At 44.0% G+C, this 21,044-nt stretch overlaps 1 protein-coding gene across 3 annotated transcripts in view; it reads left to right on the top strand.

Annotated features, from left to right (window-relative positions):
• Positions 1–20,834, top strand: part of chl1b (cell adhesion molecule L1-like b) — an 86,275-nt gene extending 65,441 nt beyond the window's left edge. The window contains exons 24-31 of one of the 3 annotated variants that reach the window (XM_030091109.1): positions 8,040–8,219; positions 9,680–9,709; positions 12,820–12,891; positions 15,905–16,012; positions 16,160–16,321; positions 17,276–17,407; positions 18,281–18,353; positions 20,282–20,834. In XM_030091109.1, coding sequence (XP_029946969.1) covers positions 8,040–8,219; positions 9,680–9,709; positions 12,820–12,891; positions 15,905–16,012; positions 16,160–16,321; positions 17,276–17,407; positions 18,281–18,353; positions 20,282–20,486 — 962 coding nt within the window. In that variant the 3' untranslated portion in view covers positions 20,487–20,834. The remainder of the gene's footprint in view (positions 1–8,039; positions 8,220–9,679; positions 9,710–12,819; positions 12,892–15,904; positions 16,013–16,159; positions 16,322–17,275; positions 17,408–18,280; positions 18,354–20,281) is intronic. The other 2 variants (XM_030091107.1, XM_030091108.1) reach the window with 2 other exon arrangements.
• The last annotated feature ends 210 nt before the right edge of the window (positions 20,835–21,044 follow it).

The raw sequence follows: 21,044 nt of genomic DNA, 5'->3' as shown, positions 1-21,044 counted from the left end.
CTGACCAAGTGCGCCGTGTCACAGCCGGTTAAGGTTGGGTTTCTACTGACCCCATCCTGTCCCCCGGCGGGACGGACCTCAGCTCCGACGGTTTCCCCGGGAGACGTCGTCTCCGAACACGCTGTGCACATATGTCGTTGTCCTTAAACTAAAAGTCATAACGGAGCTAATGACTAAGTCCAAACAGCGTCTTAGTACCGCATTTCTCGGGTAATTGACTTTGATTTGGCACTCGCACGAGAGGACCGAGTGTCACGCGGTGTATTTCAGCAGAGGACGTTTTCATTGTGCCACGGCAATAAAGCTGATGGATTCTTTGAAGTGTGACTTTTTTTTTTTTTCGTGCTCCTTCTTTTTGAAATCCCCTTGATGGAAGTCATGTGTGAAGTGTTGAGGATAATGCAGCCAGCTGTCAGCGTATCATCAGCGACACAAGTGGAATCTCAAGCTACGGTGCAGCTGTTTGAGGGCTGCGCCGAGCTTCACCGCCACATTAAACAGCTTCCCGTCTCGCAGGGTTTTTTTTTTTTTTGCAGGAAAGGTCTGCTTTAACGTGTTTAACCCACTGAACATGCAGGATTACCACTGGCTTTAAATCGTTCCTGTAACCTGCTTTAATATGACTCCATTTCCAGATAAATGGCTTCATTAGTTCAGACGTACAGAAAACGACACTTCAAAAGGTAATAATTTGTTAAAAGAGCCCTACTTTAACACTTCTCTTTAAAAACATTACGGATCACGATTCATGTAAATTATGACAATTTATTCCATTCACATCAGTCCGAGGCTGGCAGTTTGAACTCCATCAACCATCAAACACCTGGTGAGATCTTTAGAACAAAATGAGGCTTCGTTTACACGAAGTTTCATATTGAAACATAGTTTTGTTTTTTTTTTTTTCTTTTTGTTTTTTATTCCATTTTCAGTTCAGGAAAGTATTTTTTGAAAACAGAGTAAGTGGCTCTGACACCCAAAACACAATAGAAATTTTCCGTTTTCACTTGAAAAACATGGTGTAAATGGGGCCTCGACACAGCTAGTCTACTTTTAAAACAAGCTTCATTTTCCTCTTCACGCCTCTAGAAGATCTGTCAACACTGAAATCGCTTACCTTGTTATTTGCACCTGAAAATTACCCCCTCAGATCAACTCAGTGTGATGTTACAGCGCCTTATTCTCTCTGTTATCAACCAATGAATGAAGCAAAAAGGGGAGTAAAGCTGCCATTCATACCAATGTGTTCCAGCAGGAAAAGACAATCACAGTTCACAGCAGGTTGAGGTTACAGAACTCACTTTATAGTAGTTTGCGGTGTAAACTTAGACAGACTTTCAGCAATTTGCAGCCGCTGCATTTTATTCTTCGCTAAATTCTCGTCTCAACACATATCCACAGTCGACGCGGTTATCTCTCCCGCTGCGCCGCACTTTGTAGTGATAATAATCACGGTCAAGTGTGCACAAGACAAGTTTGTGTCAGTATTTCTAACTAAATGCATCCTAAAGTTGCCCTCGCTGTGGAGTGGGTGGCGCAGTCACGCCGCCTCAGAGAGCTGTTAACCCTCTGAAAAGCCCCGGGCGCGGCGCGGCGCGGCGCGGCGTGCCAGCACAGACCAAACAGCTCGTCAGGCTGCCTCTCCGGGAGCATGGCGAGTCAAACACAAGTGCGTCACAAAAGTGAGGATGAGAGCTCTCTGCCATTTTGAATATATGCTTTCCTTGCGTATTCAGAGCAGTTTACTGTGGTTAACCCTGACATGCTCTTCATATTTCATGCCTGCACAATATGGTGCAGCTCATCCTTAGTAAATGTTTTACAGAGCAAGGAGAGTGTATTTTATTGATTTTACTGCAAAAACATCTATTTCCAGGGATGCTCTGAAAAACAGGAGTGCTAACTTTCAGCTACTTGCCGATATCGAGTTCAGATACAAGTACTTCTTCAATGGCATTACAAAAAAGTTTCATTTTCATCTCATGCATTAAAATTCCAGATAACACTTAACTGACACTGAAATGTTCACCGTATCGCTTTCTACAACTTGGCATTTCAACATGTCTGATATAAAAGAAAAATACCTGAAATCACCAGTGGTGTGTTGAACACATTCTCCATGACTGGCCATTGGTGAGCCATGAGCTGAGAGTCTCTTTCTGGTTAATACATCACCGTAGAATATATTACATGCTGTTTTAACACGCCTGTACATCCAATTCCAGTTCAACATTTAAAATGTCCAACAGGTTGCAGACTCAGACCCGGTACCCCATACTGGTGCTGGCATCAGTGCATCCCTAGCTCGAACACAATAACATGTTCAAGACGTGAAACTTGACAGCCGATCGTCAAATTTGATTCACTATAGCCAGTTTTTTCAAGATTTGCACAAAAGTATTTTTTGAAAGTGTTTATTATGTAAAGTTGTCCAAAATCAGGGCGAAAGAATTCAGTTTATGCCATTTTATTGCTGTTGAGTGTCAAAATAGATCAATGCCTTGGAGTTTATTGTCTCAGCAAAGACAAATATAACACATGAGGCACACTTTTTCTATTTTTGAAACCATTCGAGGGAAGTTTGTGCTGCCCTGAATTGAAATACCGACACGAGTACGAGTTGAAAACGACCTTGGCTTCTGCTTCCTCGCTCCCGCTCCCTGTTGGGTCACACTCAGACTCCAGCTCCGGAGCGTCTCGGTGCCGTCTCACGCTGCGTGAGGCCAGTTAAATCTGGCCCGCCAGGCTGTGGGATATTTGGAAATATTGCTTCCTGTAGTCGGTGGAAGCGCCAGGATCTGCAGCCCTCTGAGCCAGTTCATTCTCTAAGATCATGCACACCAGCTGTCACTCTCCAACGTGTTCAGAGGAGCGAGGAAGTACGAAGGCTTGTGGCCTCTTCTCTGCACCAGCAGAATTTACCAAAAACTGAAGGGTTTGAAACAAAACAAAATTCATGAAAAATAAAAAAAAATAAATAAAGAAACTGATGTGTGATATCAGCGGGAGGCGACCGGGCCAAAAAGCGAAGCAGACCAATCCTTTCTTGTCATTGTTTCTGCCGCCTCCTACCAGAGAGACGTAGGACCTCTTTCACAGCAAAGGTCACCTCGCCACCTGCTGCGTTTGTTTTTGTTACGGAGAACATAAATGCCACCTCGCTACCCACTGGACTACTTTACGTAGTGAGAAATGAGATCCCGTCATTGTGCCGACAGATTGCAGACACCGGGAACGCAAATAAATTCCACCTGTAAATGAGCGGGACATAATCTGCTCCCTTGTTAAATGCAAATAATATTTTAAACAGGCGCCCATTAAGCCGGCAAACAGAAGAAGACAGAAAAAGAAGCTGTGACAAGTTGTTGATCTTGTTTGTTATGTTGTCTTTATTTTCTGTGTAAAGCCCAAAAAAAGCGGGGGAAAGCCAAATTGACAAGTGACATTTGCTTTCTTTGGCATCGCTGAAATGTCTGGTGATTGTCAGCTGGAAATATTTGGAAAGGCCAGTGACTGGAGAGTTTGTTCTCCCCCGAAATAAGACAGAAAGATCTCCGCATGTTGATTCAGTCACACGCTCAAACTTTATGAAAACGCTCAACTCTGTCGTAATATAAATGGTTGGAAAAAGAAGAGAGAAAGTCTCAAATAACACAGTCAGTAAGTAATGACTATCAATACTGACAGCTTAATTAACAACAAGAGGGATTAATCTCTCAATAAGAAAACACAACACATGAAATGTATCTGATATTAGTGACTGAATCTCCTCCAGCAGAGTTCTGTTTTACTTTATAGTTCCAAATGAAAGGGAGCAATTATTGCCTCAAATAGGGAGGAGGATTGAAATGAAAGCATTTAATGATGAGGTCTGGATTGTTCAGACAGTTTAAGTGCAGTTCGCATTGTGCAGAAAATCATGTATACAGTGGCATCGTTCCAGTGCCGAGTTTGAGCTCAACTCGTGGAAACTATTGGTGCAATCCACAGAATGTGTTTGATGTATAGTTTCTATGTAATTTGCCTTAAAGGTTAATTAAGGAGTTCGCAGGTTTTATGCGAAACAGCGCCCCCTGCAGGCCTTGGGTGTAATGCAGCTTAGTAAAAAACTCGTGCCTGAGGCTCGCGTGCACTGAAGAGAGGAACTCCTTCCTGGCTCTTTTAGCAGCGCTCGAGTAAAATGTAAGTTTCTTTTACCAGGTGGAGTCTGTGCTGGAGCTGTGGCAGTGCTAGAAGCCGGTCTTTTCTTACTTTCTGGAAGATCCTGCTCAGTTGTTGCTCGCTAAGCATCTGGCGGAGTAATGGCGGACAAAATGAAACTTAACTCAGTCAGGCCAGCCGGAGCTTGCATTACGTCATTCCTCTCAAATTCTCCCCAAAAAAATTCTGGTGCCGGACCGGCACTGCAACTTTCAAGTGACAATTTAGTGCTGTTAGCGGTACTTACAATGAATATGTCAGGGAACATTGTACACATAATTACAAATGTGGAACATATTTATGGTGGAAGATAAGTATTTTTAAAGTTGAAAAACTCCTTAATGCACCTTTAAAGTCCCATTTACAGCATTTTTTTTCCTAAAAAAGACTGAATTATATAGTATTTATTTGTAGAATTTCTGGGTTTTTTGGGCTAGTATTTCAGTCTGTAACAGCCAATTTTGACAAGTATTGAGATGAGGTTGAAGAGAAATTTGAATTTGAGAGTCGTCTGCATAAAGTTGAGCAGCACTGTTCCCTGAATCAGGGTGTTTCTGAAATGAGTTTTAACTGTGGCTGGAACTTTAATACATTCATTTGGGTAAGATAATTAGAGGAAAATGTGTGTTTTTTTTTTACAATCCAACATTGAACTTTTCTCATGCACCTGGTAAAGTTCCTTTCAGTTCTCAGAATCCATTGGGAGTTTGCAGCTCGGCGACCATGTTTTATTTCAGCGTTGTTACGGCTGTCCGTCACTGTTTGTTTACTCAAATAAAAAAAAAAAAAATTGCCAACGGGTGCTATATTACCAATGCACCAAACACACATATTTTTGACAGCCCTACACTGTAAAGAATTTCACTGTAAAAAAAACAACAGTAAAATACTAGCAGCAGGGACGCCAGTAATTTACTGGGTTTTTTTTACAATGCACCTACTGTAATTTATTTTCACAGTATAGTACTGTATTTTGAATTACAGTATATTACCGTCAGATAACAGTGAGTGGTGTGGTAATTTTACAGCACATGTACTGTTATTTATTTTAGCAGTATGCTACTGTATTTTGGATTACAGTAGATGACAGTAGGATAACTGTTATGGTCATTTTACAGTATACAACCAGTTTTTTCACAAAGCATAATAAATCTGCTATTTTTCATTTAATTTTTACAAATCCCCACAAGCTAAAGAAGTAGCTTATAACATCATACAGAGCTTTTGAAATTCTGGACTGAACAGCAACTCAACCTGGAAACATGTCCATCCATACCGCATGTTTATCACCACAGCAGGTAACATCCACAAGTCCTTCTATTAACACCGAAGACATGACTTTTCTTTTACTTTACTTAAATTGTGTACCTTCTTGCGCTTGTGCTTCTACCAGCCGATGACAAACGCGTCCAATCAACTGAAGAAAAGTATCAGGTTAAGCTAGCGGAGGAGACGAAGGAGAGCACAGAGCGAACAATGCAACGACCTCTCACTCTGATGCTGTTTTCAAGAAACAAGAACTGACAGAGTACAGAGCGCTCACACTAATGCTGCTTTCCAGAATAATCCTAAGTGAACTGATTTAATGTTGATAAGATGCTATTGCCAATCGTTCCTGAACTCTGAACTTGAATAAAAATCAGATCAGACCTTTAAGTAGCAAGTTTGAGAACCCCAGGTATAAAACACAAGAGAATATATATTCCATAACATTGCTGTACTTTAATACAAACCCTCAGCAGACTTTGTAACACGAATAACATTTAGAACATTTGTACTTCAAAAAGAAAAGGTATTCCATTACCTATTTGGAAGACATTATACATAATAAAATCCTCAATGAAGGATTTTACTAATGAGCATAAATTCAGACAATGCATTAAAATAACATCAAGAACTGTGAAACAGAACAGTCCAGCTGGTGAACAAGTCTTTTGTACATGTAGATGTGAACAATAACAAGTGGAGAAAGGGAAGAGAAGGAGAAAGACAGAGTGAACAGTGAGAGGACTTGACTGCAGCATTTGGCTGGCGTCCTCAATGACCGATGACTAGTGCCTATAAAACAAACAAAAATTTAGCAACACAACATCACTGGTAAAATATAAAAATGTGAAAGAGACTAGTGGAGGGAGGGAAGTAAGTATAAGTATGAGGGGACAGAAAAGGGCCAGAGCAATAAAATCTTCAAGGGAGAGAGAAAATAAAAAGTGTGAAGAAGAGAAAACAGCAAGAGACAAAGGAGAGAGAGTGGTTAATCTGTCGTTATAGTTTAGGGAGGGAGGTTACCTCTTACTTGGGCTAAGTTAAAGAGCTTGCTTTGCCAATTTTAGCAGCCTGACCAGGTGAAACAGACCTAATGAAATACGATAGGCTATTATTTATAATGTCAACTGTTCAATAATCATGCAGACAAACAATCCTGGACACTGACAGTAGTTTGAGATTAAAAATAAGTTTACCTCTTTGGTTGAAGTCCACATGGAGAGCTTGGAATGATGAAGAAGTCCTGCTGTCCAAAGTCAAGTTCAGGAATATCCTGTCACATGTTGTCACTCAAAAATAATGTGAAAAGTCTGATTAATAATGAAGTTTGGCATCAAAACAGAAACATAAGTCCACAATTATCCGTAAGATGCTGATGGATAGTGACAAGACTTTGTGAAGGAATATGGTGCCGATCTCCACCGCTTGACAGAAAATACTGTTTTATACTGTCAAATTACAGTTATCTACTGTTATTGTTAACTGACTGATTTTACCGTTAATTTACATGCTGTGGATGGATATTTAACAGTACTTTACATTTATAATAAAAAACAGTAAGTTACTGTTGTAAATTCCCCGTAAATTTACAGAAATTTGTTACAGTGTAGCAAACATATCTATTTATTGATTCATTCAACTTCCAGTTGAGATTTAATTGAAAAGATATACCTTTCCGTACCAAATATTGAGATGAAACTGAAAGCTTTAAATTGGATTTATTTTTTAGCTCTCCTTTTAATCTTCAAATCGTTGCATCAGAGATAATAAATCAGTCACAACGTGTACTTTCTGTACATTTTCATCTCAGCTCTTAGGAGAACAAAAAGAGGCAGTAAAGGTACAAATTAGAGCTGTGGCTTGTTCACATCCTCTCAGGTGTAATTACACAGGAGCAGGCGGTACAGTAGCATGTGAGAAAGCTTTTCATAGCATAGCTGTAGATGTGAAAGGCTATAGTTTGTGTGATGGTGCCAATCGGAAATAAAGACGCTGCACGATCTGAATTTTGATGGCTTCTACAAAGCAATTATCTGGTGCAGCCGTGTGACTCTTGTCATCTTCAATGGAGTCGAGCAGCGTTTGCAGGGCCTGCTGGATCTCCGCTCCCTGGTGGAGGACAGCGACACGTCAGCCTGGACTCCGGCTGAGGACCGGGACCAGGCCGCCGGAGGGAAGGCTTCTATGTCGTGTGTAGTTTTGATGGAGTGCCCACGTGCCCCGACATGAGGGTTTAATCACTCCGCCCCGAGACGCTCTCAGGACCTTCTGGTACAACTTGCCTTCGGGGACAAATTCAGGGAGCACTTCCCCGTGAATGACGGGAGGGAAATCGATGAGCGTGGTCTGGGTTGCCCTCCTGACTTCCGTTGGAGAGCGTGCACTTCAGGGACCAATGCTTAATCTGAGAGGCCGCGGCCTCAGGATCCACCCCTCCTCCGCCGGGGCAGGAAGCCTGGGTTCAGTGTTGGGCAGACAATGCTGCAATATTCGATCAATGTGGGACTTCCTGTTTGTCGATCTGACATGATTGATAGTTTCTCTTTGTTTTTGTCATATTTTTTTTAAACGCCTAGTCAATGACACGGAGGAGGTGGGCCCCCTGCAGACGGTGGACGTCAGCAACGCCGACACCACCAAGTGGGTCCTGCGAGAGCTGGAGCCCCTGAGCAAATACAAGCTGTACCTGCGCTCCTGCACGGCGGTGGGCTGCGGGCCCGTCGCCAGCGAGGAGGTCACCACAACCCTCCAAACGAGTGAGTACCAGCAGCAGATCCCCATCTCGACCTCCGAGCCGCACAAAAAAAAAAGTCTTTTCAGAACCGCATTGAGCTGGCAAAATACAACGTATGCCCCAACAAGCTTTTCATATCTCCATGTAAGTAATTTTTGTGGATAAACAATTTCATACGGCCGCAGTGGAGGTTTTCATTTGTCACTGTCATGAAAGAGCAAGCTCTTATTGATTGGACGGAGCGCGCAGGCTGTGAAACAATCAGCCAAGAAAGAAAATTGCTTTGAGCAGGAGGGGAAAGTGAAGCTTTTCAGACTGCATTGTGTAATCATGAAAAAGAGCGGGCTGGGTAAGTCATCATAATGAGCCGGCTCCCAGCATGTAATCTCTTCTTTTCCATTACATATCATTTGCACGCCGCGCCGTATCTCGGCCGGCTTCAAACTCAACTCAGGTATCAGTGACTTGGCCGTGCGAGTTACTGACGTCTGGATCAATATGGAGTCATCGATACTTCCAATTGGACTCGTTTCAGGATCGATTCTCGGAGTAAAACATTGCTCATCATACTCTTTGTACTAATTTTAGGTCAACATGTGTTTATTTCACCACAGTAAATAGTTGTCAGGCTTCATTCAGCAGTTTGGTTTGAGAAAATAGCTTGATCAGACAGGAGGTCCAGCGTTAGTTGTGCTTTCAGCAACTGGGAACTTGGAAGTTCCCAATGAAATATTGAGAAGTTTCCAAAAAATGCAAGAAGCAACTTCGACATTTGGTTTATTTAGGAAAACTACTGGGTTCAGAATTTATTCCATCAATTGGCGTCTTTTGTCCTGAAAAACCGTCCGGTCCTTTCTAAAGTTTCCCATCATTTGTCACTCTGGATACTCAGCATGTGGGAAAATGCTGACAAACGTCCGTGAGAGTGAGCGTGGAATCCTGCGGTAATGTGTATGGTTTTCCTGCCTGTGTGTTTGTGGGAATAAGCCGATGATAACAGACCCGAGAGGAGCTTTTTAAACTCGCATGCTCTTGGATATATGGAACATGTGTCAAACCTGCTTTAATGTTAAAGCTGGAACATACCGCAGGTGCTGAATATGCAGGAGATTACCGAGTGTTTACTGCAGGCAGCCTCACAACCACAGACACAAACTTAATTGACTCTTAGAGGTTGTTTATTTACATCCTGGAGAAACCGGTAGAAGATGATTACAGGGAGAATGACTCACTTCTTATGTGTTGAATTGGAAAGTGGAAATGCGAACTTGAAAGCTATTTGTAGTAACTCTGCTATCACCATGTCGGTGCTGCTACTCTTAACGGTCCTCGCCTCGCTCTCCGGTGTTACCTCTGATCATATGTTGTGTGTTTATAAATGTGCTACTGCTTCGCCATGCAATGTTTGTCTCCTTTCTCTTTTTTTCTTCTTTCTCCTCCTCCTTCTTTTCTGGTTTTTTTTTTTTTTTTTTGTCCCTGCAGCTTCGTCTTTGGGTTCTACTGTTGTCCTCAGTATGTAGAATCTGTTTCTGCAGTGTGTGTGTGTGTGTGTGTGTGTGTGTGTGTGGGTGTGTGTGTGTGTGTGTGTGTGTGTGTGTCTGCATGTCGTAGCGACACACTCGCGTTATTTTCAGTAGCCTCTTTTTTTACAGTCCACTGATTACTGAACGCTAAATAAATTGGCGCATTTATTCTAAATCACTGAGCAGTGTCTAAAACATATCACCTGATTAAAAGTACAACTTTAAAGCTCGGGTTGGCGATCTTGGAAAACTAGCGTTAGCATGTAGCATCTCTCCAGGGCTCCGCCTGGCTAGCTCCGCCCAGCTCCCACCCCATTGGAGGAGCTCCCGTTGGGAGCGGAGACGCGGAGACGTTCACGGCGCGCGCGGCGCTTCCGCGTCCAGTGCGTTCCTGGCGTAACCTGTCCTCAGCGCTTCGTTTCTTCGTTTTTCTTTATTTGCACTACGCCAAGTTATGGCGCACTCAACGGTGAGTAAACCCCCAAACATTCATCTCCGCCATTCTGCAGCGACGCTCCGTCCTTCTGCACGCGCACTGAACCAGGGTCAGTGCACGCGCACATGTACGCGCAGGGGGCAGGTCGAACGGCGAAGGGATTTGATTGGTTTAAAAAAGGTGTCCCCTCAAGACTATTGGTTGCTGTTTTTTCCCGTTTTACTCCTGCTGTAGATAGCGGATATTTTCCAAACTACTTTAAAAACACGCTATGAATTGCTTCCCATCGGGTCATAAAGATCATTTTAACCAGTATTTAAAAAAATGTATCTCGTTCAAATCGCCAACCCTAGCTTTAAGACAACGTCTTCAAGAAAAAAAGGTGATTTTATTTATTTATAAAAGAAAACTTTGTGTTCCATCCACATTGACTTCAAGCCCTGACATTGAGCCTCTGCTGCTGCTTTTACAGAAACTACACATATCTTTATCATTCATGTTGTTTTGAGAGTTTCAAATGGTTCAAATCTCTCAAGAAACCAACAACAAATGTCCTCTAAAGGTGTGCACATTTTCACCCATCAATGCTTCAGTTGAAATGTCATGAATGCCAGACTCCTGCACTCACGTCCTCCTACTTCTAATTAACTGTTACATGAGGTTGTATCACCGCCGGCACCTTTTCCAGAGCTGACACGCCGGCCGCCGAGTTCAGCGATTGTCCATCATGTCACGCTCTTCTCTCAGACCCCGTGCCGGTAATCAGCTCGCTGGACAGCGTGAAGCCACTTACACACTCCAAGTTCCAAGTGGGGGTGTTGAAGTGTTCAATTTGAGACACAGCAGGGGGCTTAACGTACAGGAAAGACAGGATTTCTCTCAAAGGACTCGGAGAGGAAGAAAACCTTGTCACGACATAGAAACACACCAGATTTACCGATTAGAACCATTAACAGGAATAAGTTTAAACTGTACATACATGGAGACAGGCAGGAACTTCAAGGAAAATAGTTTTTTTTTCTTTTTTAAATCTATATAGTACAGACTGAAAACTGACACAACTTTAACTGATCACATCTAATTGTAAAGATACTATTTCTTCTCATAAAAATACATTTTCTGTACTTCTGTACCAAAAATCAGTAGCATTGAAAAATTCAGCGCTTCTCAAATAAGTAAATGAATAAATGCAGTAAAGAGAGATATAAAAATATGCCCAAAATGAATGTGAGTGCTGTTTCATTCCTTTAAAGAAGTCAAGAAATTTCATTAAAAATTCACTACACACACATCTGTGTGAAACATAAGGCACGTGGGCCAAAACCAGTCCGCAAGAAGCTCCAATCCGGTCTGACAAACAATTTAAGGAAGTGTTTTCAACATTTTCCATCACATACATCAACAGCTCTGGCACTGTTCACCCGTCTGGCCCACCAGAGGTGGATTTGGGTCGTATGTGGCTCCTGAACAGCCCTGACTGCAGCTGAAGGTGAAATTTGACAGAAAAACCGTGTTAAATAAATGAAGCAGCATCGTAGCACTGGCACACCCTGAATTTGAGGATGATAATTAAATAGTCGCGTTAAGTGTTCTCCCAGAGGAATCGATCAATTTTTTCCTCCCCTAATCTAATCTTGACATTTACATCAAGTCAAAACCATAAACGACGGATCACCGCTGTATCATACTTGTTTGTAGATTATTGAATAAGAGTATATATGATAATTGATAATGAGTGGACTGTAAAAGGAGGGTTAACTTGGTAGTTAGCAGTTGCATGCATTAGATGTTAGCTTAGAAACCTGGACAGGTGTGGAGGCCTCAATCAGTAAAAAATCAGCATCTCTGACGGTCAGATTTTGTGAATTTGGTGGCTGGTCTGCAGATAATTGACCCCCTGCGCTGTTTGCCCCCGCTGACGCCGCCTCTCATTAGAAAAATGTCAACTTCTGCTCGGATAAAGTTTGTGGCTTCCTCTCTGATAGCGATGCTAATGAGTAGCCTAATTATAAATTCACATTAATCTTGGCTCATTAGCGACTGTAAACGAATATTGACTTTTATCCGAGCAACAGCAGTCGTGTCTGACTCAAGCCGGGCTGATAAATGGCGCTTTAAGAGCCGAAGCGAGGAGGGAGCATCGCACGCCGTGCCGCCATCTTTTTTTTGTGTGTGTGTTTTACTCTCCAGATAATGATTCACAAATAAAAATGGAATTGCTTTTCAATCCCAGATGTGCATCTCACCTTGACTTTAACCAAACCAGGAATGGCAGTTTGTCCAAAGTATTTTAGCTTTCTTCTTTTCAGGGAAGCAGGTTTTTCTAACGTCCAGAAGTTTTTTAATCATAGATCATAGACACTAACGTTTAGACCCCGATTGAATGACAATGTTTTCAAGTGAAAACGCAAAAGTTTCGTTGCGTTTTAGACGTCTGTTTCCATGACAACGGAGCTCCGAGTCACTGAAAATTCTGTTTCTGCCGTTGCTGTGTAAACATGAAACTTTTGTGAAACAAAAAACGTTTTCACGTTGAAACGTTGTCATGTAGCGGGGGTCTTAGTCGACGGTGGCATGTACGCTAACAGTAGCAGGTAGCCCCCCCACCCACCCCCACCTCTCGCCCTCAGACGATAACCACAAGGTCTGTCTTTTCTTTTCAGGCAAGTCAGCTTCCCCCTCACCTCCAAGCACTCCAAAGTCCCCAGTGACCAAACCCACTCGTTCCACCATAGGTAGAGCTGCAGCACATTCTCCCACCTCACACACACACACACACACACACACACATGCAATGTGAAGGAGCAGCTGCGTGCTAACGTTAGCCGGCTCTCATTTCCCTGCCGCACCGCTGGGAAATCTCGATTACTCAGATCCATACCCTCCGTCCGCCGGCGTGGCTGTGGACTGCAGTCGCTTCAACAGGACAAATACGTCTAATTGGAAGTGATTGATCTGTTCTGCTCCTCCCCGCCCCTGTTCACACGGCAGTTTATTGACCTGACAGCCACCTGACATTTCCATGTAATCTTCAGTCGGGTAAACAGTAACGCTCGTCCTGGCGGCGTCTGAACCGCGAGAAAACCTGCGAGGAGAGACGTCCTCGCATCGCCGCGGAGGTGTTGGCTCACGGCGGGAGCGTGATATTTACAGGACGCTGAGATAAGTGGAAGCTGCTGAAAGCTCCTATATCAAAAAAATATGTTTTAGCCTCTCGTTGTGAAAAATGAAAAAAAAAAAAAGCCTCCTGACTTTGAAGGGGCGTCTTCCTGCTGGGTGAGCAGCTGCTTTCTGCAGCATTTAACGGCGAGCTGAGGGGGCAGTGACAAAAATAATAAGCAAGACACACTCACACACACACACACGCCCAGGAACCTATGTCATGTGGAAGTCAACATTACTAGAATCACCGTAGTTGCGGACTAATCCATCAGCATTAGCCGGAGAGTGTCACCGGCAGCAGGGCGGGATGGACGGCGGGCGTGCTGCAGGGGCATCCTTCTGTGCCGAAATCATCACCTGAGCAAACAATGCACCTGAGCTGGAGCGCCAGCGGAAGATTTGCATGTTTGCGGCGGCGAGATGAAGTGGCTGCTGGCTTTGTTGACCGACGGCGGCAGCTGCCGTCAAAGTCGCACGTTCCCCATGCTAATGATGCACATCAGTCACCACAGGAGGAGCTCCTGGCGCCTGCAATGCTTTGAATTTCAAAAGATGCATCACATGATATTTATGCACGACCACTTCTATAAAGGAAGCAAAGAAATAATTGCATTTTCTCACGCGAAGCTCAGTGAAGATTATCGTCTGTTCATATAGCTGGAACAATCAAAGTGTTATTTAGTTTTTTTTTTTTAGCATATATATTGGTGTATCTATATTTCTAGAGCACTTTACACAGGAATAATAATGTTAGAAATAGCTGCAGTGTGGGAAAAAGTGAAAGGGTAAAAATGTTTCAAGCAGCAAAAATAGCTAAAGTGGTTAAAATGATTGCAACTGCTACATATAGTTTAAAAGACACAAAAAATTACTAGAATTATAAAAAGTCAAACCATTACAAAAAGGTCAAAAAAGAAAGAAAGAAAAAGTAATTTAAGTGAAATCACTAATATAATTTTCACCGTTAGAAAAGGAAGAGAAATGAAAAATGGCTGATATAGAAAAAATGGCTAAAATGCCACCTTAAGCCCTTGGAAAAGGTCCAATGGAAAAAAAACGTGGATAGTATAGCTAAATGGCCAAAACAATTTCAACCATTAGAATTGGTAAAACTGAATGAATAATAATAAAAAAAAACTATTTAAAAACAAAAAAAGCTGATAATGTTGAAATAACTTCAAACATTTTAGACAATTAGGAAAGGTAAATGCCAAAAAAAAGAGAGAAAAATGACCAAAATATCACTAAAATTTTTAAAATGCCCGAAACAACTTGAGACCTACAAAAGGTCAAAAACAAAAAAGATAATTAAAAAAAAAAAAATGGTAAAAAAAAATAGTTAAAACAGCTGAATCTGGTAAAAATGATAGAATGGTTATAGAAGTAGTCATAAAGGTAATAAATAATTTTCTAAATTATAATTTCAAAGCATAACAGCTGAAAATACATTTTTCATATGTTGCTTCAAGCAGCGAAACAACATACGAAACAACATATACAACTTAAAGAGCTGTTAGTTCTAAGAATAAATGAAGTTGTGGACTTGCAGCTTCATAGATTGAAATTCTTTAAATCCTGCACATGATTAAATTTCTGTTTTAAACTTCAATATATATTAATGTTAAAAAAATAAACACATTGAATAAGGTATCCATATCTACTTCAACATTTCATAACTGTGTATCAACCTTCAAACATTCATATGCAACACACAGTTTTCATGCTAATGTTGCTAAAATCTCACCTTAATTTACCTGCACTCAGTTTGTTGACATTTCTCTGTCTTCAGCTTCACTTCATATGAAACTTCGGAGCGTTACCTAACGCGCCTCCAATTTTCCCTCAAGTGGGTTTCATCATCCGGCGCGGCGGGATAAAAGCATGTTTGGCTTCACTTATGTTTGCTTTCATCAGAAAAAAAAAAAAAGAAATAGCAGAAACTTGAAAATATTTGGCTTCATGAGGCTAATTTTTCGTCTCCAGCTCGTCTCAGATGTGAAGATTTGTTGCTTTTAGTGCTTTTTAATAGCTTGAATTAGCAGGAAAGAAATGAGAAATTGAGTGTGGGGCCTGAATGCTGCTGTTTGTACGCCGCTGATGTGGCGCTGACATTAAGATCACCACGTTGAGAGATAATTACTTCCATATTGAAAAGATTAATGAATGAAATGAAAGGCTTTCAGATGTTTTGGCTCGTCCAAAACTTTTATTTGGGCTGTTTCAACTTGAAAGGGGCTTGTGATGGTGTGAAATGTCGATTATCCAGAGGTCTTTGGTGTTAAATGTCCCTTAAGGTCTCAGTAGATGTTCATTTAGCTTCACAGGCTCCACCTGCGGTTCCATTTCCATATCCACATTACTCTTGTCACGCGCGCTGTCGCGAGCGCGACCCGGCGTCCCCTTCTGTCACACGTAATTGATGCCTCCTCACAATAGAGTTGGAGAAGCGCGCCCTCGCCTCCTCGGCGCCGAGCGACAGGCGGGCATCCTTCATCGCGCCATGACAACACTCCTAAACACTCTGCTTTGTCCTTCGCTAACTCTTCTTTCTCGCCATCTCTTCCCCTCTCTGTCTCCTGTCCTCAGCACCGGGCCTGTTAGCCGTTAGCTCGTCCGTTAGCGACAGCTTTGCGAATATCAGCTGGGTGTCCGAAGGAGAGCACGCCGAGTTCTATGTTGCATATATGAACAACCGTAAGCTTTATGGACCTTTCTTGGAGCTGTCTGTTAGCGTAGAGTCAGGAACCCTGTGTGTCGTCAGCCCCCAGTCGTTTCCCAGTAGCGTGTTCTCTTCTGTCGTGAGTTGTGACTCATTGCCTGATCATTCGCCCCTCTGCACAGGTGAGGGTCACTGGAAGATATCACAGGCCATAAACACCTCTCAGGCTTTCCACGTCATTGACGGGCTCGATCCTGAGACTGAGTACACTGTGCGCCTTATCCCTAACAGCTGGCTCAGTAACTCTAGCATATTCCAAGATGTTATCAAGACCGAGGCCACAGGTGAGGCGGGAACAGGAGGAGTTCAGACAGCAGTCTGGAAAAGCTGTGACAGTGTGTAAACAGAGGAGAGTTTTGATGACGGGCAAATCATTCAGTTCAGCAATATGTTTTAAGAACTTGGGACACTGGCTCATTCGTACGCTCTGTTTTCTATACAACAAACCCTGCGAGCAGAAAATGGCACCAGAGCATCCTAAAACTAAGACAGGACCAAGACTTTAAGAGACCGAGACCGAGTCAAGACCAAGATCAGAACACTCGAAAACCAGAAGGGACTGAGATCCTGTCAGAACCAAGACCTTGAAAATAAGACCTTGAGACCAAAACCACCGTCAAGCGTTCCAGCAATAATGTTCAGGTGCTGTTTTTTCAGATTCCGCCCTTCTTTTTGCTGCCTTGCCCTTTTATTTAAAATATATTGCTGACCTCAAATCTCTAAATGTGCTCATGCTTTTAAAAGTTAGAAAAATCCTCTAGTCTTTGTCCGACTTTCATCTGAAATAAGATGTAAATGATCCGTGCCCCATTGCCTTGTTTTGGGTGTTTTTTTCTCCTTATTAGTTATTTTGCACAATGTCCCAACTTTTCTGGGATTGGGGTTGTAGAACTAATTGACCTCCTGTTGGAAATCAGCCCGGGTGCTCGCGCCGCGTCCTTGAGCGGTGACTGGAGCCGCGGCGTGTGGTCCGGGCCGTCTTCACCGGGATTTAATTTGGCCCGCTAAGAGAAAATTACATTTGTACAGCGTTGCTTACTTGATTAATTAGACAAGGAGGATTAGCTGTTTAATATTAATACCGGACCGTCTCCATGGGCGGGTGGCGCCCCCGCCGCCGCCCCGCGCCTGTTGTCGATGTGAACGCTCGGCGAGGCGTGCTGACGGGGCGGGGGGGGCGGCGGAGGTGGGTGGAGGGCCGAGGCGGCTGAAAGTCATCGGGGTCTTGTTGTGCGCAGGTCTGCCCAGCGTGCACGGGGGAATCTCCACGCAGGGCTGGTTCATCGGCCTGATGTGTGCCATCGCCCTGCTCACGCTCATCGTGCTCATCGCCTGCTTCGTCAACAGGAACAAAGGTGGAAAGTATTCAGGTACGTGCACGCACGCCCACATACACACACACTCTTTTCTGAATGCTAATTGCTGCTCAGAGCTTCATTATGTTTCCATTTCCCTGTTTGTTGACATGAAAGAAATGATCAATCATCCCAGAAGCCATTACTCTGATACCTCAGGTGATATATGCTCTTTTTTTTGGTTCCAGGCCTCAAAACCACTTTAATGCAAATGTGTGTTTGAGACAGGCTGCTGCGCCGACCGGCAAATTAGCATCCGTACTGTACATTTGAACGTCTCTTTTCTTCTCCCTCTCTCTAAACAAAGCCAGGAAAATGCAAATGCTGCGCATGAGGTGGCCGCGCACGGGACTGATGACACAAGCTCCTCTTGTATCTCAATGTTATTCCTGCTATCGGGGACGCGGGAGCCCTTATCGGCTTTATTATTCACGGCTAATGGCCGTCAGGTTGTCGTCTGGGCGGCGATCGCTTCGCTCGTCAGCAGAAAAAAAAAAAAAGAAAACGGAGCGGCACGCAGCTCTGTCCTTTGTTTCCTCATTAAGTTCTCATTATCGCCTGCAGTTCTGACAAGCCTTTCTTTCATTCGCCCTGCTCCCCCCCCCTCCCCTCTCCACTACATATAGGACCATACGTTTGAATGTTCTCAGCATGTTCAAGACCGAAAAAAACAGTTTTGCTCGAACCTAAAATTGGATTTATATGCAGAAAAAAAAATTTTCATTTCTTTCTACATTTTGCAATCTTCTCTCACACTTGCATTGGTTTTTCATCCACTGAGTCTGGGCAGGGAACGAGGGAGCGTCCCCGCAGCATTAGCAGTCAGGAGACACATTGATCTCCCCCTCTTAAGGAAATCGCTGATATCTTCTCTGTTTTGCGGAGCAGTGAAAGAAAAAGAAGACCTTCACCCAGACGTGGAGTCCCAGGGCATGAATGACGACACTTTTTGCGAATACAGGTAAGAATCGCCCTGCGAGTGCCACCAAACACTCCTCCCCTCCCCGTGCTCGCCACCTCCGACGCCCCCCCCGCCTTAACTTAACTCTCTCTGCATCTCCTCTCTCGCTGGAAAAAGCCAACTCAGCACGCGCGAGGTTCACTCCGAGCCTCGCTCCCCTTCTGCTGAGGACTTGTGATGGAGCGGGGAACCGGGAAGTATGTGTTGACCAGCGTTAGCATCCCACCACTCCCACCCCCACCCCCCCTCCCGGAGCAGCAGTAGCACCCCCCCCCCCCCCCCCCCCCCCCCACGCCGTACGGGCCGCTGTGGTTCCGTGTCATGTTGCTGCACTGTGAATGACGCTGCTTCATAACGGAGAGACAAACTTCTGGCGGCGAGAGGCTCATTCCAATCAGAGTAAATTGAAAGCAGCTCATCGCCGGGGCAGTAATGTCCGGACACGTTTCATTAATCCTTCAGTGGTCCTATTCATAACAGCCCGCCGCAGTATGAGTCCCAGTGTAATTCTCCAGTCAGCGGGATCCGCACAGCACAACAAACGCTGATGTGGTGAAGCCAGAAGCAACTGGCTGTGATTTATACTCCTTCACTTTCAGGAGCCGCCTGCTTTTCCCCACAACACCACCGCTGCTTTTTTTTAGGAGCTGCAAGCAAAATACAGATTCCAGTGGGTGTGTCAATTACACCAGCTGAACTTTGACCCCGTTTACAGGACAACGTTTTGAAGTCAGTGTCTGTTTACATAAAACTGTCGTTCTACTTCGGAGAAGTTGGGTCTACATGGAGATGGAGTCGCAGCATTTTTGAGAAGTTCCACTTGAGGAACTGTTTTCAAAAGTTGGATTTTCACTGGCTCCAAGCACTGTTGCCATGTAAACGTGTCCCTGGCCTCATTAATGCCGACTTCTCAAGCAAGCTTCAGCATTCACACCATGTTGATTGTTTGTCGTCCCTAATTTCAAATTTACAAACTAAAACCACACTTACTACTTTTGAATTATGATATCTAAGTATACATGTTTTATTCATCAAAGTAAATATTTAGGCTGAGTTCAATTATTGATTTCTTCAGGTATTTAGTCCATTTACTTTTTTTTCATTATTGTCTTTGCTCAACAGCTGGACTCAATCACTTCCGTTGGATCTCTTATTTCTAAAAGTTCTACATTTTGCAGTGTTTTAAAACTGCAGCTGTGCTGTGTTTGCTTTTCCATTAAAGAAAGAAATGCAGGATTTAAAATCATGAGCAAGACAGCTGGGTGGCATGCTCACTTCAGCAGCCATATTTTTGATTTTGTGACATTTTAGTTTTCTGTTTACACGACGACGGTGCTTTTTGAAAACGACTCAAGGTTGAACTTTTTGAGAACAGCACCTGCTAGCAGCCCAACATGCGAACTACATCATTTTCAGCATGGATGCTGTTTTCAAAATGTTCCTGTGTAAACACAACATTTTCCAAAACTAAAACTCGAAGCGTTGTTGTGTGAACGGGGTCGTGGATCAGAACGATCCTCCTGCGGGTGGCTCGCGGTCGGCTCCTGAACGTCTGGCTCCTCGTGTCGGCCGTCGCCGGGACGTTACGTGGTCCGTCCTGTGTAATCGTCCCACGGCGGCCGGACCGCAGCATGTGCAGCCCGAGCATCAGCGCCATCTGTCTTCCAGCTGTCCAATGCACTGATGCACGTGTCCTCCTGTCTGAACATAGCCTCCACGTGTGCATCCTTGTTAGAATCTCCCATTGGTCAGCCAGAGGTAAAAGGCTGATGCCGGTCGCGGGGGCTGGCGCGTAGAGACAGCGATAGCAGCACCTTCTTCCTCCTCCTCCTCCTCCTCCTCCTCTTCTCCGCTCAGCCACGCAGTGAAGCCATGAGTGAAATGAGCTGGTTGTGAATCCGCTGTGCCTCTCTCTCTCTCTCTCGCAGCGACAACGACGAGAAGCCGCTGAAGGGCAGCCAGCACTCGCTGAGCAGGGAGATCAAAGCGGGGGACAGCGGGGACAGCCTGGTGGACTACGGCGACGAGGACGCCCAGTTCAACGAGGACGGCTCCTTCATCGGCGAGTACGCCGGCCGCAAGGAGAAGAGGGCGTCCGCCGAGATCAAAGCCGCCGTCCAGACCCCGGCGTGAGGACCGCCGGTACCCACCTGACACCCGTTCCCCTCCCCCACCCGCCGCCCCGCTGCCCCGCCGGACACCGTTTTCATTCAACCTGTTGGGACTAAGAAATGAAACAGAAACAGACATTCTCCACCCTGAGTGCAGGTTTTGTGTCAAATGTAAACAACAAAAAAAAAAAAAGAAAGAAAAAAGAAAAATCGTAATGCGTCATTGCCAACAGCACACTGCCATTCCTCCGATTTCTAAAGCTCTGTTGAGACGCAACAGAATGACCATTACTAAATACTGTGTATATATATAGTGTATATTGTATGTGCGGAGTGTCTTTTTTTTATATAATTATTATGACATAAAAATGTAGAGGGCTTGTTTATTCTTTTTTTTTTTTTTTTTTTTTTTTTTTACTTCAGCTGCAGTCCTGTTTGTATGCGCCCCCCCCCCCCCCCCCCCCCATATCACACACCCCCGCCCAGCAGCTTTGCCTCTCGTGTCCAGCAGGCCTCAGAAGAGTCGGGGGGAAGGAGGGGTGGGGGGAGAAGGTACCGAGTTGATATTTTTCAATTGGAA

The sequence above is a fragment of the Salarias fasciatus genome, chromosome 5, assembly GCF_902148845.1.
Source record: "Salarias fasciatus chromosome 5, fSalaFa1.1, whole genome shotgun sequence".
In the NCBI taxonomy this organism is placed as follows: Eukaryota; Metazoa; Chordata; class Actinopteri; order Blenniiformes; family Blenniidae; genus Salarias; species Salarias fasciatus.
Note: the sequence above shows the minus strand (reverse complement) of the source record. Positions and strands in the feature narration are given on the sequence as shown.